Genomic DNA, 24555 nt, shown 5'->3' with positions numbered 1-24555 from the left:
AGGAGCATAAGTGGAGAGGGACCACAACAACATGGGGTGATTGGTGTGGATGGTGTGAAACCAGAGACACGGGAGTCCAGATGCCAGCCTGTATAGAAGGCTTCTTGGCATAGGTCCTGGGCCCAGGATGGCTGCCCCCTGGAAAGCTCTCCACCCAACCTGCCCCAAATAAATAGCTCATTATTGTCCCTGAAAATGGTGCTCTCCCTCTGGAGTTCTGACCTTCCCGGAGCAGACTCTATGGGGCATCCCAGCCTCCTCCTTCCCACATCCTCCTACAGCCACCAGTCCCAGATATACCTAGAGCAACGGCTTCATGACACTGTGTCCTGAACGGAGCCCCTATTTCACACTGCAGGCCATGAGGTGGGTATTATTTATACCTGGTTCACAGTCCAAGGCTCAAGTGAGGTCGATCTCAAGCTGCCGCTACTGACCTATTCACCAGTCAGTCCTCCGTGTCGCTCAGATAGGGAATCTTGTTCCAACGTGTGCATTCTCCCATGCAGACTCCATCACCTAGCCACCGGACCTGCGCACCCCTTCAACCCCCCCCCCATCTTGCCATCAGAACCAACCCAGCTCCCCAGCGGCTCTAAAGCCCAGGGCAGGCTTCTGCCACGTCTCTGGCCATGCTCAGGCCCTCATCACTGTCCCCCGCCACCACTCAGTTTCTCCTGCTGCAAGGGCACAAACCGGCGTCACCTTGTGCGCTGGTCCGGGCAGGGTCCGGGCCTTCTTACTGTATTAGCAACGGGCGCGTACTGCTTTACAAAGCAGATAGGTGCACTTACTTCGTTTGGTCTTCCCATCAACATCTACGCTAGGAATTGAAGCCTCTGCACTTACAGACAGAAAGCTGGGATCGGAACTACGTCCCTTGGCCCGCGCAGCTACCCTGAGGCCAAGCCTGCGAGAACACAGTACGGCGCTCCGAGGAAACCCCGGCTGGCCTCTGCGGACCCACGGCAGGCGCGGGGCGCACCCCGGCCTCGCTCAGCCCACCTGCGCGCGGAGGCAGCGAGCGCCGGCGCCGAGCTCCTCCTCCCGGCGGCTCCGCCCCCAGCCCCCAGGATGCACCGGGCGCGGCGTCGCTGCGCAGCGCCTTCAAACCGGCCAATTGGCGGCCGCGCCGCGCCCGCCGCGCCGCGTTTAAATTCCAGGCCGGGGTGGGGCCGCCGGGTGTCGCGGGCGCTCGGGTGAGGGGCGCGGTGGCTCGGGCGGGCTCCCCTCGCGCGTCAGGTGGGGGCTGTGTCCCGAGCGCGGGGAGTTCCGTTGTGCTCGGCCGCGGAGTATGGTCCCGATCAGGCCCCCGGAGCCCACGGCCTGGGGGCGCGCGGCCTCGGGCGGTGCGACGCGGAGGGTCTCGGCTGCACCTCCCGTGGCCTCCGGCCGCCCTTCCCCTCCCTGACCTGGCCGCGGCCGCCCGCTCCCTCTGCCCCCGTCGGCAGCGGGGAGCGACGGAGCCGGGGGGCCCGGGCCCCGACACCTGCTCACCTGCTGACCCCGTGCTCTCCGCAGACTCGCTGACAGCCCTCGCCGTGGAGGGAGGACACGCCGGCGACGCGCCGCCAGCCAGCCAGCCAGCCAGCCAGCCGGGAGAAGCCGACATGGACGTTCCCAAGGAGAATGGTACGTCCTCGTGCCAACCGCGCTGCGGCGCCGTGGTTCAGGGAGCTCGGTGAAGACGTAGGTGGAGTTCATGCTTCTGTGAGAACGTAGGCCTGTGTTTATTCAGCGCGCACCCGTGCTCGGGGCCAGTGAAGCTCAGGGCCCCTGTCTTCAAGAGGTTTGCATCCCTCTAGCTTCTTTAGTTTTCGGTTTTCTGCCTCCCCTGCGCCCCAGCTTCAGATTTCCATCACGGCAGGGATTCTTTCCAGGCCGGCTTGCTGCGCATACCCCGTGCCGAGAACCCTGCCTGGCACTTTGTGGGCACTCAGATGCTGGTGGGATCGAATCTGATGTCTCCTCTTTTATTCATTGCTGGTTCCTGTTTGCCGCGGTTTGTTGAGAAGCTTTGTGACTCTCCCGTCTTGTTCTGTCCCTGTCTGGCTGGAGCGCCGGGGTGAGAATCCAGCCTCAGGAGATGAGTGGAGGGCCGTGCCCTCGGTTTTCTCCTACAGCGTGTTGACATCCGTGTATCCTTTGCTCCTCGCAACATCCATGGGAGGCCGGTGGACTGGATATCCTTGACACTTCCATTCTGCCAAAACGGTCCTAGGGACTTTGCCAGTTTCACTTCTTCCTTGTATCTGGAAAGCTATTTGCCGATGCGCCCCTTTCTCCTTCCTGTCCGTATCCTCACTTTCAAATACCAGTCCCTTCCATGTGCGTGCAGAGTTCCCACTGGCGGCTCTTGAGGACTTCACCCCTTCTGTCACACCCCCAACAGCCTTCGTAACCTTACTCTGTGCCTGTCCATTTGCTCATGCTCATCGTTGCTGTACAAATAGAAATCCTTCCCCCTCTCTGGCTGGCTTATCCACCTCTTTGCAGGCTGCTCTTCCTCTGTTGTCTTCTGAAGCTAATCTTACCCAGGACTTGGTCTAGGGTCTGTTTGTATCCCACATACCCCAGGGGCCCTCAGACGTTCCCACGGCTTTAAACTCAATCTGCTCTGTAGTGGTGCCCACATTTTGTCTCGAGCACCATCTTTCCCCAGAGCTCTGGATTCCTGTATCCACCTGCCTCTTTGGCGTCCTCACCTGAGTGTCTTGCACCTCAAACTCAATGTGCTCCCCCTCCCACCCCATTCTTAACCTGCTCTTTGTCCTCTCATGGAAGTAAATGGCCCCTCCATTTACCTAGCTGTCTAGGTTGTGAAGCAGCCAGGTTCATTCAATCATCCTTTACTGCCGTTTCCACCTTCAGAATATATTTGGATCCATCTGTCTCTTTCCAGCTCCACCCAGATGCCAGCCACCACCTTTTGCCTCAGCCCCATTAGCTCACCTCCACCTCCTTGTGCATTTTTCACTTTGGCCAATGTGTGCATTTGTGATTTCAATAGACACTGGTTTTTTTTTTCCTTTCTGATACAGTCTACACAGCAGCCAGGGTCACCTTTTTAAAAACACAAGTTAGATCATAATTCTTGTGCTTAAGACCTTCTATAGCTTTCTCTAGCACTTAGGATAAAATAGAAGCTCCTTGCCATGGCTTGCAAACCCTCCAGGATCTGACCCTACCTGTTTCCACTTCCTGCAGCCTCTCCCTCAGCCACCCAGCTGCCCCTCCAAAGGCCATCAATGTCTTTGGCCTCTTTGATCTTCCAGACCTGATCTGTGCAAGAGCAAGCCAGTATATATACATTGTCAGCCGATTGCCCCTTTTTTATAGCAGATGGAACCCTTTGCTGCATCTTGCTTTTGGCACCAATTTATCTTGATGATCTTCGTATATCAATGCATGCACTATTGCTGTTCTCTCTTTTTTTTTTAAAGATTTTATTTATTTATTCGACAGAGAGAGAGCACAAGCAGAAGGAGCGGCAGGCAGAGGGAGAGGGAGAAGCAGACTCCCCGCTGAGCAGGGAGCTCTATGTGGGGCTCGATCCCAGGACCCTAGGATCATGACCTGAGCCAAAGGCAGATGCTTAACCGACTGAGCCACACAGGCGCCCCTGCTGTTCTCTTTTGTACCTATGTAGTGGTCCATCTTTGGGGGGGGTGGGCTGTAATTTCTCCCATCTGCTGTGGGTGCATGTTCGGGTGTGTCCAGTGTCTTGCTTTTTCAAATGCTGCTGAAGCGACATCACTGCGACTGTGGGATGTCCGCACACGGTCTTCTTGCTGGGCGGGAGGACACGTGCACCTCTTATTTTGTAGGTGCTGCCGGGCCACCTGGTGACACCTTCCTGAACGCTGTGTGAATTGTCTTGTTCCCCACAGCCTCGAGCACGTTTTACCAAACTCTCTGATTTTTGACAACCTGATAGGTGAAAAGTGGAATCTCGGGGTTATTTTTGTTTTATTTTATTTTATCAGTTATTTTATCTGTTCCTATCATTTGTCAGTTCTTCCATTACATCATTGGTTGTTTTCTTAGCAGTTTGTAGGCAATGTTCATAAATGAGCCCTTTGAGATGTGAGCTGCAAATACTTTTTCCCCTGCTTATTGTTTCTTTAACTTTGCTCATGGTGATTGTTGCCATGCAGAGATTTAAAATGTTTTTTTTATATACTGTTCTATTAGTCTTTTATGGCTTCCAGTTTGGTCTCTCAGTTAAACCTCTTGTCTCCAGGTTATAAAATAATTTCCTCATGGTTTCTTCTTGTTCCTTTTTTTTTAAGATTTATTTATCTGTTTTGAGAGAGAGAGCACGCGTGCACGAGAGCATGCACATGAGTGAGGGGAGAGGGAGGGAGCGAGGGAATCTCAAGCAGACTTCGCATTGAGTGCGGAGCCTGACGTGGGACTCAAGCTCACAGCCCTGAGATCACGACCTGAGCCGAAATCAAGAGTCAGTCGCTCAACCCACTGAGCCACCCAGGCGCCCCTTCTTGTTCCTTTTATATGTATTTTCCGCTTTGAATACACCATTTCCCCCTTTAATTTGATGTGGTACTTTTACGTTATACTAAGTTTTCTATATATCTGTCTTGCGTATTTGTTAGGTTTGTTCACGGGTATTTAGTGGTTTTTGCTGCTATTGTAATGAGGTCTTTTTTTCCATCATATCTTCGAACTGTTCTTTGTAGATATGAATGCCGTCGATTACTGTGTGATAATTTTGTCCTCAGGCACCTGCTTTTATCCTTTCACTACTTGTAACAGTATTTATTTGATTTTCTTGTGTCTGTAACCATAGCATCTGTGCACTGTGATACTTTTACCTCCAGATTCTTTACTTTGTCTGATTGTATTGGTTAGTGTACCCAGAACAGTGTCTGGGCTTGTTGTGAGAGCAGACATCATGGCCATGTGCCCGGCTTTCATGGAATTTCCTCTTTAGATTTCCATTAAGCCTCGTGCTGGTTTGTGAGTTAATTTACAAATAGGTGGTAGTTTTGGTGCTGTTTATCAATATTTCCACTGTTTTTTTCCCTCTTTTCTACTTTTTTTTTTTCCCGAGTACATGGTATAATTGTCCTTGTCTGCCCACTTAAAGTTGGATTCGTCTCAAGTGACTTGAAAGGTGGCCAGTGAAATGGGAATGCTGTGATATGTGTCACTTGTAGGTCTTTATGAACTAGTATGGAATTTGCTGTTTCCCCTTTCTTTAGCACAAAGGCCAGCCTCCATCAGCCTGTGTTCTGCAATGAGGAGGACGTGGAGCAGGGCCCAAGCCTCAGCAGATAGAGAGTTTGAGTGAGAAATACACCACTTGAGATTCGGGGCTTGTTACTTCAGCACAAGTTAGCCTGTCCTGACTGATAAAGTATATTTGCTCCTGACTTTAGAAGGAATGCTTCTGATAGTATCCCATTAAACCTAATTTTGGCTTTTGGCTGGAGAGAGATCCTTCCTTGTATGATCAAATGTATCTGTTATATATCTGTTGCTTTTTATGAAGAGCTTTTAAGGTCAACAGGGTATTTTGCATTTTTTCATATGTCTTACTAGCATAGATGCTCATGATGTAGGGCTTTCCTTTTAGATCTAGCAATATGACCATCATGTTACTAGATTGTGTAAAATTAAACCATCCTACAGTCCTGAAGTCCTGAAACAAACTTCACCTAGTCATGATATGTTCTTCTTCTTTTAACGTGTTGGATTCTGTTACCTAATATTCCTATTTAGGATTTGTATGTTATGAGCCTGGTCTGTAGCTTTCTTTACTGAGCTAACTCTAGAGCTTTTGGGATACGGTTATGCTTGCTTCACACAAGTAAGTTGAAAGGTTTCCTTTTTCTATCCTGTGGAGCAATCTCAATCATTTTGGGATGATACATTCTTGAAAGACTTGACAGAATTATCCTGCGAAACTATCTGGGACTTGTGTTCTTTTGAGGACAACAGCTCTTGAATAAATGTGTGCAGTTATTTTATGATAATTGAACTATTAAGATTTTTTTCCCTCTCTTCTGGAGTCAGTTTTATAAATAAATCCCCTTAAGTAATTTAAATACAAAGAATAGTGTTTTCTAGAAAATTATGCATTTCAGCCAAGTTCTTAGGTTTATGGGCATGGAGCTGAGCAGGCTGGCTTAGGAATCTTTTAATTTCCTCTCTCTCGTTATTTCCTTTTATTTCATTTGTGCATTTGTGCTTTTACCTTTTCCTGGATTGGGTAATTAAGAATAATTGAAGTGACTAATTAGGACCTAATTAAGATATTAGTATATTTTAAATTTTTATAATTTTAATAAGCATGCTGCATTGTTTTTTAGGATCAAATAAGAAGTGATTTGTGAAAGTGCTGTATAAACTTGATAGTATGGAAATATCCGCTCAGCGCATTTCGATAATTATTTGCTAAGTGTCCAGGCCCTTAGCTGGACATAAGGGAATCTGTGAGAGCGTTAGACATTTTCTGGCTTGGAGGAGCTTACAATCTAGTTGGAGCCCAGAAGAGTAAAGGGACATTACAGAACAGCAAGGCAGTATAGTGACAGAGGTCAGGTCTAGGTGATGTGGGGAGGCCCTAGGGAGGAATGGGGGTGGGTGGGGTGTGAGAGCCAGGGGAGGAAACGGTTGCCCCAGGAAAGAGATCCGCTAACCTGGAGCTTAAGGTTTGTTAGAGGGAGTCAGGCTTACAGGCCTGGCTGGTGAAGGAACTATGGTGGAAGTGTAGATGGGGGGTACAAAGCGCAGTTTCATCTGGGGTTTCAAGGTGGGCTCTAAGAAGAGATGGTCGTCAGCAAATACGGATGGAGTCCCAACGGTGCATTTGAATAATACTGAATTTGTTTTTGAAAGAAGAGTAGGTGTTATGTAGTTTGTAAGCAAGGAATTTTTTTTTTAATATTTTATTTATTTGTTTGACAGAGAGAGACACAGCGAGAGAGGGAACACAAGCAGGGGGAGTGGGAGAGGGAGAAGCAGGCTCCCCGCTGAGCAGGGAGCCTGACGCGGGGCTCGACGCGGGGGCTCGATCCCCGGACTCGGGGATCATGACCTGAGCCAAAGGCAGACGCCTAAAGACTGAGCCACCCAGGCGCCCCTGTAAGCAAGGAATTTAATTCTGGGGGACCTGAAGCAGATGGTCTTTTGAAAATGGTCTATATCTGAAGATGATTTATCTAGCCATGAAAAACTAGTTGAATGACTTGGTGAATGCATTTTAAATTATATCTTAAAGATAAGGACTTGAACTTTTGGGTCAGCTTAGCAAACACAGAATTGCTGATGCTATTTTAAAAAGAAAACAAAAAAATTTGATAATCTAGAGCCCTCTATGATAATGTGACTGTTGAAATAATGATAAGGTACACTTTGGAGAGTGAAATATTGTCATTGTTTTTATAGCTGTAGAGACCGGTAATGTTTTGTCTTTGTCAGCTCCAACCCTCAAATAATGCTCGACTTTTCCCCCCCAGACATTCTTCTCTTAGCTGATGAAAAATTTGACTTCGATCTTTCATTGTCTTCTTCAAGGTAAATAGATGAGTTTTCTTCCCTTGCCTTGGGTTTAATCACATTCGGTAAAGTCTTTCAGTTAAATGCCATTGTCATTAATAATCCTTTTATTTAAAACAGTGCAAATGAAGATGATGAAGTCTTCTTTGGACCCCTTGGCCATAAAGAAAGATGCGTTGCTGCCAGCTTGGAATTAAATCATCACATTCCCGAAGAGGCTCTTTTGCCAGCCTCGGAAAGTCACTTCATCTGGAGTCCTCTCCCTGGGGAGAAATTTGTGGAAGTGTATAAAGAAGCTCACTTATTGGCCTTACAGATAGAAAGCAAGAGCAAAAACAAGGCAGCCCAAGATGTCACAGCGGAAGACCTTTGGAGCCAGGGCGTGGAGAGATTTATACAGGAATCAAAGTTAAAAATAAGCCTATTTGAGAAAGAAAATGAAATGAAGAAAAGCCCCAAGTCACTTAAGAGGGAGACCTATTACCTGTCAGACAGCCCCTTGAGGGACCCGCCACTTCAGGGAACCCAGACACCCTCGGGCATGGTCCTGCCAAGCGCTCCCGCCCAGACACAGGGGCGGCCACACTCACCCCACTCTTCTTTGCCAGTGGAACCAAGTACTGCTCACCCTCCAAACCAGGCAGGGACTCAGAAAAAGGTCATCAGCAAATTGGTGCGGCCCCGAGCTTTTTCTGTGAGAGGGAAAAACATTCATGTGGCCACGGAGCAGGTAGACACATGCACGTCCCAGAACACCTGGCTGGAGAGCCAGGTGCCCCCTTGCGTTTTAGCCCATTTGGTTTATGGCCCTAATGGGAACTGTGAGACGGGAAGAAACTTGGAAATGTAGCTGTGCTGAGGGCTTAGAAGTGTAGGAACAGCAAGTCCATGAAGAGCAGGAACAGCATGGAGAGCTGGGTTGGGGGTGGATATGGACAGGGGCGGGGCTACCTTCCTCTTGTGATGACTGAAAAACACCTCCTCCTAAATGCCATTTGAAATTTTTCCTTTTGCTTTGTTACAATATTGCATTTTCTACTTATAGGGATTTCGTGTGCATTAACAAGCAACTTCCAAAAATTCCCTCTTGGAACAGCCACTAGTCATCTTCCTTAGCTGTGAATTTGTTTAGATCTCTCTTTCCTCCCAGGAATTAAACAGATGAGCTGTCCTGGGAAGTGGCAGTGGGCAGGCAGGCCTTTGGGAGACGGCTAGCCAACTCTGGTGCACTGGGGCTCCCGGAGGCTTGCGGGGTAGGGCACTCGGGTAGGGAAGGTGTCAGAGGGCGGCTGCTTCCAGGCTTTGCTGCTGCGTCTCTGCTCAGGGGAGGAAGCCCCTGCTTTGAGGAGAGCCAGCGGGTCGGAGCCTGCCGTGTGCCATTTCTCAGCTCTGCTGCTAACCAGGGCCCCAGGCCTCCGCTCTATGAGACAGTTAACGGAGGAATGGTGCTCTGTGGGGTCAGTGCAAACCACCCAGCAAGGGCCTAGGAGCTCCTTTTCCCTCTACAAGCCCATCTCATGTACTGCATGACTTTTTGCCCTCAGAACCCAGAGCTGATCCGAGCTCAAAGCTTGTCTGCCACACTGAAGCCTGAACAGGAGGTATGCCGGCTCTCTCTTCCCCTAAATAGCCGGGGCTGTTCCTTTAATCATACAAACTCCCTTTCCTGGAGACCATTTGGATGTAGATTTCTAAAAGTGATGTGTCTAGAATGAGAGCGACGCGGGTCTTATGTGTAGTACATGGACCCAGGCAGGGATTTCTGTATGTAACAAACAGGTGGACTCAGGCAATCAGGAAATGCAATATTAGTAGATAGTATGACATATAACATGGATGACCCTTGAAAACATGCTTGGTGAAGGCAGCCGAACACAAAAGGTCACATACTATGTGCTCCCATTTATAGGAAGGGACCATGATAGGCAAATTGTAGAGAGGGGAGTAGGTTAGTGTCTAGGCGGGGAGGTTGATGGGGGTGGGAAGTGACTGCTAGTGGCTAGCAGTTTCCTTTAGGGACAACAAGAATGTTCTCGGGTTGATGCTGGTTGTACAACACTGTGAATATGCTAAAAACCACTGACACGTACACTTTGAAAAGGCGAATTTTTTTTATTATGTTAATCACCATACATTACATCATTAGTTTTTGATGTAGTGTTCCATGATTGTTTGTGCAGAACACCCAGTGCTCCACGCAGAACGTGCCCTCTTTAATACCCATCACCAGGCTAACCCATCCCCCCACCCCCCTCCCCTCTAGAACCCTCAGTTTGTTTCTCAGAGTCCATCGTCTCTCATGGTTCGTCTCCCCCTCCGACTTGCTCCCCTTCATTCTTCCCCTCCTGCTATCTTCTTTTTTTTTTTTTTTAAACATACAATGTATTATTTGTTTCACAGGTACAGGTCTGTGATTCAACAGTCTTACACAATTCATAGCGCTCACCATAGCACATACCCTCCCCAATGTCCCTATCACCCAGCCACACCCTCCCTCCCACCCCGTACCACTCCAGCCACCCTCAGTTTGTTTCCTGTGATGAAGAATTCCTCATATCAGTGAGGTCATATTATACATGTCTTTCTCTGATTGATTTATTTCACTCAGCATAACACCCTCCAGTTCCATCCACATTGTTGCAAATGGCATCATTCCTTTTGATGGCTGCATAATATTCCATTGTATATATGTATGCATATATGTATACCACATCTAAAAAGGTGAATTTTATGTGAGGCATATCAATTTTAAAGGAAATGCTGTAAAGGAAAAAAAGTTACTGTTTCAACACTATGACTTTATGAGCTGCTACTGCTTCCTAATAGCTGTCCTTGTTATAAGGGGTTATTTACATAAACATGGGTTAGTTCCATGAATGCCCTTGTATCTAAATATTGTCAGAAATGTATTCTTTGACTCTGTTGTCCAAAGAAAAACGGCTTCCAGTACTCTTCCAAGAAGATTTATTACAACTGAGCAGTGTCTCTGCTAGAAGGAATGACCTTTTAATGAATGATTCCTTTCCATACAGCATTTTAAAATTTTTGTTACTAGAACCAGTTTCCTCATTATCATCCTTACATAAGAATCCTGATTGAGGAATAGCTTTAGAGGATCTCTCTCTCTCCTGTTAATGATCGGTCTTAGTATTATTCTACTCTGTTTTTAATGAGGAAGCAAACACCATCATCAGTTTTGTCTGGTAGTTTGGTGCAAGAAGTGAGCTGCTATATTTACTTCAATCTGGTTGATGAATGGAGGAACGTGAATAGCATGGGGAAGGTAGATGGTGCTTGCTCTGCATCAAAGCCTTGGTGCTTCTGTATGTTGTTAAAAGACCAGACAGCTCTCATATTTCATCTTAAAATTTTCAGCCTAGGAAAAGGATACCAGCCAGTCCTTCCAATATGAAAATCCTCAATGAAAAGGAATCCCACAGGGATGTGCCCCCTGACAAATCCAGTGCCACCCGGGAGCTCGCTAGCTTGCCAGCTGGGGGGAGCCACTTGGTCCAAGGCAAGCGATCTCTCCCTGTTCCAAACAAGGTGGGTCTGCCAGGGCTGCGGGCAGGCGTGGCTTGTGAGCAAAGCCAATACAGGGGCAGCGCTGTATACATATAATGTGTCTTCGACTAAAATCAAGTTTAGGAAGGTTGAAAATGGGATTGGTGTGAGGCAGCTTGGTGAAAGGCAGCACGGCCTGGCGTGCAGTGGGGGCTCCGCAGACTGAGGAAAGTCAGCATCTCTGAGCATCTGTGTCTATGCCTCGCTCCCTGCTTCCCTCAGACGAGATGGGAAGTCAGTGCTTCAACACCGCACTCACAGGCATGGGGACAACCGCCCACAGCTCTGCTATTTCTTTCCTGGCGTGGTTAAACTGAGCTGTGCGTAAGAACCGCCGAAGTACTTGTTAAAATTGCCAGAAGCTGGGCCCTACAGCTTTGGACTCCATGGGCGGGGGTTGGAGCTCAAAAATCTGCATTTCAGCAAGGTCCCACGTGTTTCTCAGGCAGGGCTGTGAAGACCCCTTGAGCAGTACTGCTTGGCCTTTTCCTGTACATTCAAGATGATCATTATTATTAACAATTATTTATAAACCCTATCTTTGCATTAAAAAGTCATGGGTAGATCATGAACTCTTTGATGACTCTTTTTTTTTTTAACATTTTGTTTCAGTTGGGGCTGAAGAAAACACTGTTGAAACTGCCTGGTTGTGCTGGAGGTCTTTCAAGAAAGTTCTCTTCCTCTGGGTCCGTTTCAGCTGTGATTTCCAGGGCGTGTGCTTCCCCAGCAGCTGGCAGAGGTAAGGCCAGTGGGGATCTCCGCGCCCAGACCCACCCATGCCTAGCGACGCCAGGCCCCAAGTGCTGATATCCTTCTGAGACCGTTTTCGCAGAGCACTTAGCCTCCGCAGGAGGTTCTGGAGGGTTTGCTGTGGTGTGCGGCAGGGGCCATGGGGTCAGGGTCCCTGCCCTCACGGCGCTCCTGCTCCTCTGAGGAGAGACGCTCTCAGGCTGGGGGTTTTGGTTTAGGGTGGCCCGCACAGTGCCCCAGCTGGTGTATGCTCCCGGTGCCCGCGAACGCACAGGGACACGGAGACCGGCCCGTGGACATGTAATCAGACACAGGTTTTAAAAATAGGACTGTTCCAGATCATTTAGAGCATATGACCCTTGTAAACTTGGCATTTATTTAAATCCCTACACCCAAACCTGATGAAAAGCAGGCTAAGTTGTCATCTTAGCAAGCCGTGGGCGCCATCTAGTGGTAAAGGGAAGAAGCCCTAGTGCGCGGTGGGGAAAGGCCACCTTCCAGTCCCTTCAGGACTCACCCCTCTCGTCCTGTGCTATTTGCTGTGTAACGTGTGTGGATTTTGTTCACAAAATGTGACGGGTTCACAAAATGTCAATTCTGGAATCAGACTGATGTGATTTGGAGTCCCGACTGCCCGGTGGTGGTGAAGACACCTGGTGTTGTTTCTGTAACTGGACAGACGGCAGGACGGTGTCCCCTGCCATGCTGTCACGGGCTTTAGAAGGAGTGCTCGAAGGGCCCGCCCCGGCCTCTCTGGCACTTGGCCCGTGATCGGGGGCGGGGGAAAAGGGAGTTCTGTCAGATGAGGGGCGGTAAAGTTGTGTGGCTGCCGCGTGCAGGGCATCAGCACCATTTTTACTAAGGATTGCTGCAGTCCTAACTCGGAAAGGCTGTGAGGCGGACGTTGAGTGGGCCTGACGGGGTGTATGTGTGTCTTCCTGCATTATGCACAGACGGGACAGCATGTGGGGAGGAGCGCTGTAAAGCCAGTGTGCATGGTGTAGTATGAGCTATGGCATCCGCCTTTCTCTTCGAATTTTTCTGTAGGAGTCTTCCCAGGCTGACGTCTTCGTGGGGGCATATTGGCACCTGAGTACTTTTCGCCTGGGTTTATCTTCTTTCTGTTTTAAAGATTTTATTTATTTATTTGACAGAGAGAGACACAGAGAGAGAGGGAACACAAGCAGGGGGAGTGGGAGAGGGAGAAGCAGGCTTCCCACTGAGCAGGGAGCCCGATGCGGGGCTCGATCCCAGGACCCTGGGATCATGACCTGAGCCGAAGGCAGACGCTTAACGACTGAGCCACCCAGGCGCCCCTTCTTCCTGTTTTAAATAGTGCCCGTGATTGCTATGACCCAGCCTCCTTGGGATTTGAAGGAACCAACCCGTTTGACTGCGCCTTCTCTCCCTGTACCCTCCCCACCTCCCTGACTAGAGGGGTGGGGCATGTGACTACACTGTCCATTCCTGGCTGCTCAGCCAGGGTAGATGTCTGCTGTTGACAAATCAGGGAAGACAGATGAGCTTGAATTTACATATACTTACATACGTAATGTGTCTAGAATTCGTACCTTAGAACACACTCAGATAAGCCATGAGCAACCAAGCTTGTCCTGTGTTTGAGGACATTACCTGACGGGCGTACAGAATGTTGCTCACAGGTCCTGTTTCATCATATGGAAATCATCATGATCGAAATAAATAATTTTCCTCACTTGAAAACTTTTTAAGTGTTTGTTAAGTAACTTCATAATTTAAAAATGACATCAGTTTGAGTGATAGCCAGATTTTGTGTATTCTCTTCCAGCTAGATCCAGTGAAACTGCAAGTGTTCCCACGGGCAGTTACCTGCCTCTGCAGGCAGGCCCTGTGGGTGCCTCCTGCAGGCAGAGCAAGTGGGCCGCGGTGGCTGAGGTGAAGGTGGAGGCTGCCAAGGCGCCCACCCCAGCAGCTCTTGCCCAAGCCCGGACGCCAGAACAGGGAGGCCCGGGGCAGAGCTCCAGCTCCATCTGGTCCCAGCCCTCTCAGTTGAATACAGCCGGGAGTGTGAGAAGGCGTGACTCCTACCTACTGCGCAGGACGCGGGCCGTGCCCACCCCTACGAGTCAATTTAAGATCCCCAAGTTTGCTACTGGTAAGGAGTGGGTCATTTTTCATATGGTTTTAAAATACTGAACAGATTCTACATAAGGTTTTTGGCTTTCTTCTTTTTTTTTCTAAAGACTTTATTTGAGAAAGAGAATGAGAGAGAGAGAGAGAGCGCGCATGAGTGGGGGAGGGCCAGAGGGAGAAGACGGCTCCCTGCTGAGCAGGGACTCCAGGATCGTGGCCATGGCAGACGCTTAACCAACTGAGCCGCCCAGGCGCCCAGCTTTCTTTTTTCTTTTCTTTTTTAAAGATTTTATTTATTTGATAGAGAGAGAGCGAGAGAGAGCACAAGCAGGGGCAGTGGCAGGCAGAGGCAGAGGGAGAAGCAGGCTCCCCACACAGCAGGGGGAGCCCGATGCGGGGCTCGATCCCAGGACCCCGGGATCACGACCTGAGCCGAAGGCAGTTGCCTAACCAACTGAGCCACCCAGGCGCCCAGCTTTCTTTTTTCTTAAAGCACTTTAAATGCGTTGTCCTGGCGTCTTCTAGCTTGCGCCATTTCAGATGAGAACTTGGTGGCATTCTTGTCTCGCAGTCACTCCCCTTTGTCCCATCACTGCTCCTGCACTGCTCTCAGAAATTCCTCTTATTCTTTCCAGCATTTTGATTATTATGAATTTCGAGGTGGCTTTCTTTGGGTTCATCCTTCTTGGGAATTCTTGAGCTGCTTTGATCTGTGGATTGATATTTGTATTCTGGGAAAAAAAACTTTGCTGTTCTTTTTTCAGATTCTTTTTCTTGCTTCCCTTCATTTCCTGGGACTCTAATTACAAGTATTCCAGAACAGACCTCTCGATGTGGTCTGTAGGTCACAGAGGCCCTGGGTTTCCCCACCTGTTCTTGTGTTTCAGTTGGGACGTTTCAAGATCATGTCTTCACATTCACATCTTTCTCGGCAGTGTGTCTAATATGCGATTAAGCCCATCCGGTTAATTTTTCATTTCTGATATTGTAATTTCCCCATGTTTGTCCTAACAGTGTTTGTTTAAATTCTTTTTTTTTTTAAGATTTCATTTTATTTATTTGACAGAGAGAAAGACAGCGAGAGAGGGAACACAAGCAGGGGGAGTGGGAGAGGGAGAAGCAGGCTTCCCGCTGAGCCGGGAGCCCGATGTGGGGCTCGATCCCAGGACCCTGGGATCATGACCTGAGCCGAAGGCAGACGCTTAACGACTGAGCCACCCAGGTGCCCCATTGTGTTTGTTTAAATTCTTGAACGTATTTATGATGATTGTTTTAAACTGTTTCTTCTAATGCCACCTTCGCTGTCACTTTAGGGTCCATTTCTAGCGACTAAGTTTTTTTCTGGTGATGGTCACATTTTCCTGCTTCTTCCCATGTTTAATAATTTTTGATCATCTCTTAGATGGTGTAAGTTCAGAATTTTTGAATATCTGGGTTTTGTTATCCTGCTTTAAGGAGCTGAATCTTGCCCTGGAAGGCATTTAAATTGTGGGTCAACTTGATCCTTTAGAGGATTCTTTATAAGCTTTGATGGGGCAGGTCTTAAGTAGCTGTTTACCCTGGGGACCGGGCAGCCCGGCTATGAACACGTAGCCTGTCCGAGTCCCTGCCAAACGTGCTGTGTGCTCCCGAGGTTTCTGCTCTGGCTGAAAGGACGTGGCAGTCCCCCAGCCCTGTGTGAGTGGTGGCAGTTGCTCCTGGTGGCTGTCTTCATCGGGGCCTTTCAGAGTCTCACGCTGCTCGCGTGCTGCTATTTCCTGCACAGCCGGGGACTCTGGCTCCCTCCCCATTTCTGGAGCTCTTCCTCTGTAGCTCCCACCTGTCTAGGGCTGCCCCCCAAATGCTCGCCCCCCCCCCCCCCAGCCTCCTCTGATCAGTAAGGCTGCCGGGCTGGCGTGGCCTCTCCCCGTCTGCACCAGCATGGTGTCCGGCAGGTAGCGGGTGGATGTTTGGTCGAGGTAAATTAATCTCAGAAATGTGTATAATGTGGAATGTTGTACAGAGCTGACTCAAGGGAGAGGGTAGTTGTAGCCTCTCCCAAGTGGATGTGCTTTCCAGGCAGCTGTCTGAAGTTTCCAGCACCGCCGGCTGGCGCAGGTGGCCTTTACTGCCCCGGAGCCTCCTCTGCCTTGTTCTTAGCCTCTCTTCCTCGTGCTCTAGTACGGCTGCCCCTGCTCCAGCCTTCCCACCCGTCAGCAGCGAAGACGGGGTTGGTGAGGAGGAGCAGGGTGCTTCCCAGAAGCTGCATATGCCGCTTCCATCTCCGTCCCATCGCTCAGGCCTCAGGCACGTGACTGCGCTCGCCTGCCAGGGATGCAGAGACATGTTGTGTTCCTGCCTCACTAATGTCTCCTACTGAGAAGAGAAGAGTGGCTATTGAACAAATACTAGCAACCTCAGCCAAGTTAGCGAACAAGGTGGGAGGTGAGGTGAGAGGCAGCTGCTGGCTCACGTAGCACCTCATGACTGAGGAATGGTTCAGAGTAGTTCTCAGTGCAGGGGGCACCACGGGACAGGGCTTTAGGCCCTCGACAGCTGCCTCTCCTGAGGGACGAGCAGGCCCTCGTGGTCAAGAATGGAAGCGGGGACAGCCATGCAGAAGCCTTGCCGTGATGTGGACTAGAGATCGTGGTGGTGGGAGAGCATGCGGCAGTGTGGAGGGGGGCCTCCGCAGGCCACCTGGGTGCCGCCTCCCACCATATCAGGGGAGGGCTCAAGGAAGAGCAGCCCTGGGGCACAGCCCACGGGCCCAGTTTGCACCTGTTGAGTTGGAGATGCCACAGGGCTCCGGTGGGCTGTGTTGAGCAGGTGGTTGAATGTATGAGTTTGGATCCCAAGGGAGAAGCCACACCTGGAGATAAAATGTAGATTCCAGCAGAGAGCTCAGTGTGTTTGCAGAAGTGGGTTCTTCAGGGTATCCCACGGCACAGGGCATGCGGACTGCGTTCAGCAGCGTTTGCTTCCTTTCTTGCTGGCTGCCCAGAGCCATGGCTGCCTTTCCTTCGGCAACATCTGTCTGCCGGTCTTGTCCTGTGCCAGTCCCACTGCCTATCAGCTGCTACCCTCTGCTGTCCGTTCGTGCCCTTAATGGCACCTCCAGCTCCTCTGGAATTGGGTTCTCCTTTCCTCACAGTGTCAGGGACAGGGCTGTCTCACGAGCACCTTTCATCTTTGGCCCTGCGTCAGACTGTTCCCATGAAGTCAGGGCTGGTGAGGCTGCGGGGAGCCACCACACTGCTCAGAACACCCCCGCTCTGCGACGGTGTGACAGCGTGCTCCCTCGGGAACGGGCACTGGTGGGCGTGACACCAGCTGTCATTGTTGAGGGGACACGGCACGGGGACCATATGAACCGGGCCCTGCAGCGGAGCCTTCAGTGTTTGAGGAGAGTTGCCCCTGGTGAAGAGCCCCAGGTGGTGGGTTTATCACTTGCCCCACATGTGACTGACTGTACACGCTTCCTCTCCTGCCCCAGGTGAGCCCCCGGACAGTGCGACGCCGAAGTCCTGCCGGGCCCAGAGACCGCAGTCCTGCACGTCGGCGGGGAGGTGAGGAGTCACCGTGTCCTTTGATTTTACATCACTCTGAGAAGGAACCTGCTCGTCTCTCCGAGCTTTCTCAAGCATGTGTGTGGTACCCCACAGCCTGGCCCCACTGGCCTGAGCCCTGGTCTGTTGGGGTGTGGCCTGGGCTCCCGAGGGCAAGTGTCACTTCCATCCGCCTCGCAATAGTCGAAGACTTGCCATCTGTGGTGTAGCGTGCCAACTCTCAGGCCTGACCTGGTGGCAGAAACGTCCACCCCCACTGTTGTAAAAGGGGGCTCTCATTTGTGTCATGGGTGCAAACCCTTGGTGTGGTGGTGTTATTCAGACTTGGTTTTGAATCCCCGGCTCCACTGTCCCTGGTCTGTGACCCAGTGCAGGTTCCTGGACAGCCTTGACCTCGTTTCCTCAGCTGTGCAGTGGGGACGGGGCACACTCAGCACAGCAGATACTGCAAACACTAAGAATGCACGCGCACACACGCGCGTGAGGGGCCCAGGCCAGTGACCGTCCTCCCCTTGCCCACCCTTTACTGCCATCTGCTGGGGTCAGAGGGCCCTTTCTGATGGCCTGGCCCCAGCACGGCTGTGGGCACTCTGTCCCAGGGCAGGACGCTGTCCCAGCACTGCTCCACTCTGTGCACATCCGCTGCGAGCAGAGGCGGGAGTGAGGACGCTCACCCAGGGGAGCAGTGTTTCCAGGGCCTGCGTGCAGCCAGGATGGGAGTGCTGCTTTGCATGTGGGTGTGGGCCGGGCTGGGCTGGGACAGGTGGTAAGACAAGCGATGACTCAGACGCCTGAGCAGGGGCCCTGATCCTGGCCCTGCCACAGGCCGGCCTGCGCCATCTGCGAGTCTTTCCTTGATCCCGGCCTTTCATTTACTTGAGTGTGAACTTGGGAGCTGCTTCCTGGCTTGGGCGGATGCCTCCCCTTACAGCATTAGCCATGCTGTGAGTCTTCCCCCTCACACCCATAGCCAGACGGCTGCAGCCTGCCTCACTTTGGCCCTGTCCCTCGGTCCTCCGCCTGTGCAACAGGACAGCAGTTCCTGCCTCCCAGGGTTACTCTGAAGATTACAGTTGTTTGCATTTTTATCTGTTTTCACTGGAGTTCAGCAGTAGAGGGAGTAAGGCAGTGGTTCCAGAACTGCAGAGAGTGGCTGCTCGGCTTGAGAGCACCCCACCCTCCTGCTGGTGCCCCTGGAGTGATTCAGTTTTCCAGTTAATGTTAATTAAAGTTTGTTTTCAGACTCTTTCTGAAGCACGTAAAGATTGTCCTTGATGGATGGTGTGTCACCCGCGGCCCTCCTGCGGGCTGCGCATTGGGACGGCCTTGGCTTGTTTATTTTAAAATAGCAGCTGGCTCCACACAGATGGGCAGGATTCACTGGCCGTCGAAGCCACGTGTATTGCCAAGGTTGGAAGGAGGGAGGTGTGAGAAATCAGCAGCAGCTACCCTGATTTATTCACGTGTGCTCCGTGTGCTCCGGTGCTCTTACCACTGGGAATGAGCAGACAGGCTCGTGAGCCCAGGCCAGGCCCCAGTGTGGGTCTGCCTTTCCTTCTGCAAATACCTACCCCATCAGAAGGTGACTTCCAGATGTGCTCTGAACCTCCCACGCTCTGCCTCTGCGCGGCACCACCTGGAAGGTGCCATCACGTTTGGTAGTGTGGAGAGGCCACTCGTTGAGGAACCAGAGGCCCACACCAGGGCCTCCTAGGGGGCTGGGGCAGCCCTTCCTTCCCAGAGCAGACCTCCAACAGGCTTGGTGGGCTTGAATCTTTTATCTCCTACGTTGAAATCATAGGACTTTTTACTTCATTAGCATATTGGCTGAATGGATTTGTTTGTTTGTTTGTTTTTGTTTTTAGTCATGTCTGCTGAAGACTCCAACTTTGTTTTTCCAGGGTTGTTGTCCATAGCACTCCTGCTAGACACTCATCAGTGGCAGCCCCACAAAGCCTTGTAAACAGTACGAGGACCCCCATGAGTACGAAGCACGTGTCAGCCCTGCCCACACCTGCCAGCCGTCGGCTCTCTGGCCTTCCATTCATGACCCCTAAAACCGTGCCCAGAGCTCTGGCTTCGCCTCTGTGTGTGCCTGCTCGGTGGCTTTCTTCTGAGCCGCAGAAAAAGTCTTCAGTGAGGTAAGAGGTAGAGGCTGCAATAAGTTTGTCTCAGATTCCTAAGTCCCCAGGTGATTCTTACACTGGAAAGCCTGCCTGGTCTGGTGGGTGAGTCACTTGTCGGGAACCAGCCGGGCCGAGGTTCATCACATCTGCTCAGCAACGGCCACAGGAGCCTGTCAGTGGCCCTCTGAAGTGAGGGAGGGCACTTGCTTGATCCGTCATCATAGTCCCCACTGAGCGTCCTATCCCAGGTGGGCTGCTGAGCTGGGCAAGGTGGGAGAGCCTCTGCCTCAATCCCGTGTCTCTGTGGGCACAGCCTCTCACTGGGAGGAGCCCTTTGGACAGAGGGCTCCGTAAGGTGCGCTCACATCCAGAGCTCTGGGGTCTGGTGTGGTCTTTGTGACTGGATCCCTGGGAGAGTCCTGCGGTCGCTGTCGCTCAGAGCTGTCACAGATGGGGCTGGAATGCTGCACTTCACACCTCCTCCAAAACTAGAATCCTAAGACGGACAGAAGTCCCCTCCTAAGATTTCCCATTTTTCTGTCTGGCAGAGCTGCACCAACGAGGGAGACCCACAGCAAGGCTACCTCTAGGCGCGAGGACTCGTCTCCTGACGGGTCCCTTTCCCCTCTGTCGGCTGTACCACAGGCGCTTAACTTTTCTCCAGAAAAGACTGGCTTGACTCTTTCAGGAAGTATCAGCACAGAAGTCGTGCTGGATGCAGCCCAGCCACCTGGAGACACACCCACTAGTGAGGTACACCTGTTACCCTGGATAAGCGGAGCCTGCCCCTGCCGCAGGCTGACTCGGCAAGGTGGTCCCCAGAGTCGCTCTCCAGGACTTGGTCCGTTGTCCTCGGGGCCTCCGGGGCCAGCCGTGCCAGAGAGAGGGAGTGAGGACCCCCAGCCTGCAGCAGGCACAGAAGCCACACCCCTGCCCTGTGTCTGACCAGAGAGGGCCGGGGCTCAGAGGACGGGAAGTAGGAAACAGGGCAGCAGTGGGAGCCTCGGTGGGAGCTCCTGTGTGGGCTGCAGCCCGGAGGGAGGTGGATGGGCTGGGGCTGTGTGGAGGCGGCCAGAGAAGAGAGAACTCAGCACGGGCACACACAGCCAGCAGCCCGCTAAGGCCCATCCTTCCCTGGGGTTCCTATGTTTCCTCAACATAGTTGACAAAAAGGTGCTAGAACTGCTTTTAAGTCTTGGGTTCTTGTCTAGGCTATTCTCGTGGATATCAAACTGGACCAACTGGCCATCACTCCAAAAGCTGAAAGCACAGCCCTCATCGACATCCCTCTCATTGACTTTTGCAATAGTCCAGAAGGACATGTGGTTCTGGGATCTGAGAGTAGACCTCTGATCGACCTGCTGATAAACACTCCAGACATGAACAGAAACACTGCGTCCAAGCCTCCCCAGGAGGTGGGACAGGTGAGGAGCAGCAGGAAGCTCCGTGGTGGCCTTGTCTTGGGTGGGCTCCGTTCTGGGTTTGTTCCTCATCCCAGAGTGCTTCATGGTGACCCTCGAGAGTGGCCAGGGCGGTTTCCAAAGTGACACGGCTCCGGGCACACTCCACTGGTAGCATGAGCTTGGAATTCACCAAGTCCTGCTGTGGGATCCTGCCCGGGAAGCCCGGGGCTCTCTGAGGGCGGGTGTCACATCGCTGTCACTCCAGGGTTCCCCTGTGCCTATTGTGTGACGAGGGCACTCCGACTTCTTTCGTGTGGCACTTCCTCCGTCCATCTGCGTAGACAGGACGGCTGCAATGTCCCTGTGCCCAAGCGGTTGGTAGCACTGAGCCGTGGCCCGGAGGACTCAAGGGCAGCCGGGTCTTCAGGGAGCCGACGGGCTGTGCGAGGGGCAATGTGGCCACGCTGCTCACCTGCTGTTGCTTCTCTCTTGCAGCTGATAGACTTGGCTTCTCCTCTGATCCAGCTGAGTCCCGAGGCTGACAAGGAAAACATGGATTCTCCACTTCTCAAGTTCTGAGGAGAATACAGTCCTTTGTGTTTTCACTATTTCTAAAAGAACTGTCAGTCCTAAGGTGGCTTTCAACCCTTAGAAATAAATCTTAGGAGAAGTTGTTTTGGGGGATAAAACCACCCTCAGTGAAGGTCCCATGCCTGGAGGGAGTGCTGCGGGACTGGGGGGTGTTTTGGGCCCCGAGGCCACTGGTGCCTGTCAGCTCCCCTCAGTGCTGCCCCGAGCACTGGGCTGGAGCGTGGAGTTGCAGTTGCTCCAGGTGAAGAATTTTGAATCTTTTGTATGTAAAATAGCAAGTGACTGTTTTTAAAATTAAGTTTGTATGAAAAGTTAAATAATTCTAGATTTAAATTAAATTGTAAAATAAATGAAAATGTATTAAAACACAGCTTGGTTTTTAACGTTATCTTGATTTTCAAACGTGTAACTATTTTTATTAGTATCAGATTTAAGTTATCCAAACTATTTTTTTTTTAAGATTTTATTTATTTGTCAGAGAGAGTACAAGCAGGGGCAGCGGCAGAGGCAGAGGGAGAAGCAGGTCATAACCTGAGCTGAAGGCAGACGCTTAACCAACTGAGCCACCCAGGCACCCCCTAATTTAATATTTTCTAAAACTTAGCTGGCTTGGAAGCCGCTGATCTATATAGATACCTCATTTCTATAGTATAGAAATGTATAGAAAATTTCTCAGTCCTAGTTCAGTGGCCTCACAGCAGACAGTAGTCATGGGACCTGCTTTTTTGGGCTCCCATCTGGTGTTTGCTGGCCGAGACCAGGAAACCTAGGTCCACAGAGCGCTGAGGGAAGCAAGCCGGGGGCTGTGCTTTGAGCTTTCTTTGGTTAAGGCCTCAAATGGAAAGGTGATTCCTATGCTATCTAGAAACGGCAAGCATTTCACCTGCAGAGAAAAGCTTCACATTTAAAGGCAGGAATGCTTGCGAGTATGAGTGCTGACTCTGGAAGCAGGGCGCCTTGCTCAAGGTACACTCCCTGGCCAGGGGAGCAGAGAACCGACCGGAATCACAGCGGCCCACTCCCCCCTCGTCTCTGTTCCTGTGGGCAGCAAGAATGTTAGAATCCAATATTAATGCAAGGGTCCTCTGATGTCTGGTGTGGCCCCTCAGTTCACAGGGGAAAACCCCAAACCTGGAATTGAATTGATTCATTCACATGTTATTTACGTTTTATTTATTTTTCAGTAATCTCCACACCCAGTATGGGGCTGGAACTCATGACCCCGAGACCAAGAATCGCACGCTCTTCTTACTGAGAGAGCCAGGCGCCCTGCATATTGATGGAGATTAATATAGGCAGGCGGCATTGCTCCCAGGGATGCAGTAGGGAGCAAAGCTCATGCATCCCCCCCTACCTTCTGGGGGCTTTACAGTTTGGTGGGAGGGAGGGACATTAAACTCTTAGCTAATATACGATCATTAAGTGGGGTTCTGGCCATCCCATCCAAACCGAGGGGATGAGCTGGGCCTTTGGGCCTTGGCCTGCTCCCTGGCTCTTCTCATCCAAGGCCCCTCCCCTCCCTTGGGCTGCCTCGGGAGCCACCAGGCTCTTCTTGGGGCTCAGGGGCATCACCCAATCCACAGGCACCCCCAGGCAGGACAGAAGTAATAGGATTTTAATTCTATTAAAAAGACAGATGCTCTAGAGCTCCCTGAGTGCTGGCCATGTTCTCTGCACAGTGTGAGGTGACTTGGCGGCCACTGGAGGGCCAAGCTCCCAGGTTTAAGAGGTCTGACTTCACGCCACTTTTACATATTTCATTAACCTCCTGGGGCACGTCTCTGAAATCTTATATCCCTGTTGGCACATGGCACCTGGGACGTCATTTTCCTTCTCATGGCTGAACCATCCAAAGTAGCTGAAATGCTAGATCTTTAACTGAAAAGCTGCAGAAAATGTTGCAAACGTGATCATGATTCCGCCACTGTGGGGGGGGGTTTGCAGCATACCTAAACCCAAACCCCTTTGCTTAGGCAAGAAAACTGGACTTCCACCCTAACCTTGTACCAAACTGCCACACCCAGGAAGGGCGTGGTCCTCTAGACTGAGCCAAAACGTCCAGTGGCCTCAACTCAGCCACTGCCAGACTCCACCAAAGGTTCACCCCCAAATTTGCTGTGTCTGCTCATCTCTTCCGGGAAGTGTGAGATGAGATAGATACTCTCGTTGGATGTTGTGTTGGATGATACCTTATTCTTCAGAAAAAGCTGTCATTCCCCTGCTTCCCCACGGGGCCCTTGACCGTCCCTTCTGTCAGAGAGTTCACCCTGTTACCCGCCCTTGGCACCAGCGGCCACGACTCTCTAGCTGGCAAGTCCTGCTTTTCTTCTCAGAAACGGAGACTTGGGTCCCTCCTCGTTTCTCTCCAGACCCTTACGGTCTTCCCACCCTCAGGAAAATGGCTTGCTTTAATAATTATCCATGTTTAAACATTTGGTCCACTGCCAGTCTACTAAGAAACTGCTAAGGAACTAGCACAGTTCTAACCTGAGGCTTCAGGGTGTGTGTGTTATTGGCCTGATTCCCATCTATTTGCATCTGCCGTGGCACCTCCTCCCTTGCACTTTCAAACCATGGTCCAAATTCTCCATGAAATCAATCTAGTGGACTCACCCGTGGTTTTTAAAAATGAAAGAGAACCAAATGGAAAATAACGGAGTACATGGCACGCTGCAAATATAAAAACTGTTTAGAGAGGCTTCTTTTTATGCTTTCTATGTGTAGGTTGGCGTGTCCTCTGGGCCACCCTGTAAAATGTGACACGGGGTTTGAAGTGAAGAAAGTTCAGAACTGCTGACAAAGGATGCCTGATGTTGCTTGTGTGGACCACAGCTTCCGGTGTCAGCGCAAATCTGTCCTGTGGGCCCCGGGGAGTCGTGCCAGCCCCTGCCTTGGCCCTCCGCACTGACCACCCCTTCCCTCCCCCAGCCCCTCAGC

The 24555-nt window shown here is 51.1% G+C and overlaps 1 protein-coding gene across 3 annotated transcripts; it reads left to right on the top strand.

The window, feature by feature from the left end:
- The first annotated feature begins 621 nt into the window (after positions 1-621).
- GTSE1 (G2 and S-phase expressed 1) lies at positions 622-21979 on the top strand. Of its 3 annotated transcripts, none has more exons than XM_073882620.1 (13): positions 622-923; positions 1522-1632; positions 7485-7542; positions 7645-8254; positions 9069-9125; positions 10900-11070; positions 11701-11827; positions 13646-13972; positions 17426-17498; positions 19400-19639; positions 20173-20377; positions 20836-21048; positions 21523-21979. In XM_073882620.1, the coding sequence occupies exons 2-13, from the start codon at positions 1611-1613 to the stop codon at positions 21604-21606; spliced, it is 2187 nt and encodes a 728-aa protein (XP_073738721.1). In that variant the 5' UTR covers positions 622-923; positions 1522-1610; the 3' UTR covers positions 21607-21979. The 3 variants fall into 3 exon arrangements, with proteins under 3 accessions (XP_073738721.1, XP_073738720.1, XP_073738722.1); XM_073882619.1 differs by lacking the exon at positions 622-923 and adding an exon at positions 1123-1199; XM_073882621.1 differs by lacking the exons at positions 622-923; positions 9069-9125 and having other exon boundaries at positions 1293-1632.
- The last annotated feature ends 2576 nt before the right edge of the window (positions 21980-24555 follow it).

Source organism: Callorhinus ursinus, unplaced genomic scaffold (assembly GCF_003265705.2).
Source record: "Callorhinus ursinus isolate GAN/ISIS: 27379988/994484 unplaced genomic scaffold, GSC_fseal_2.0 scaffold48, whole genome shotgun sequence".
Taxonomy (NCBI): Eukaryota; Metazoa; Chordata; class Mammalia; order Carnivora; family Otariidae; genus Callorhinus; species Callorhinus ursinus.
This window is presented reverse-complemented; position numbering and strand designations above follow the sequence as displayed.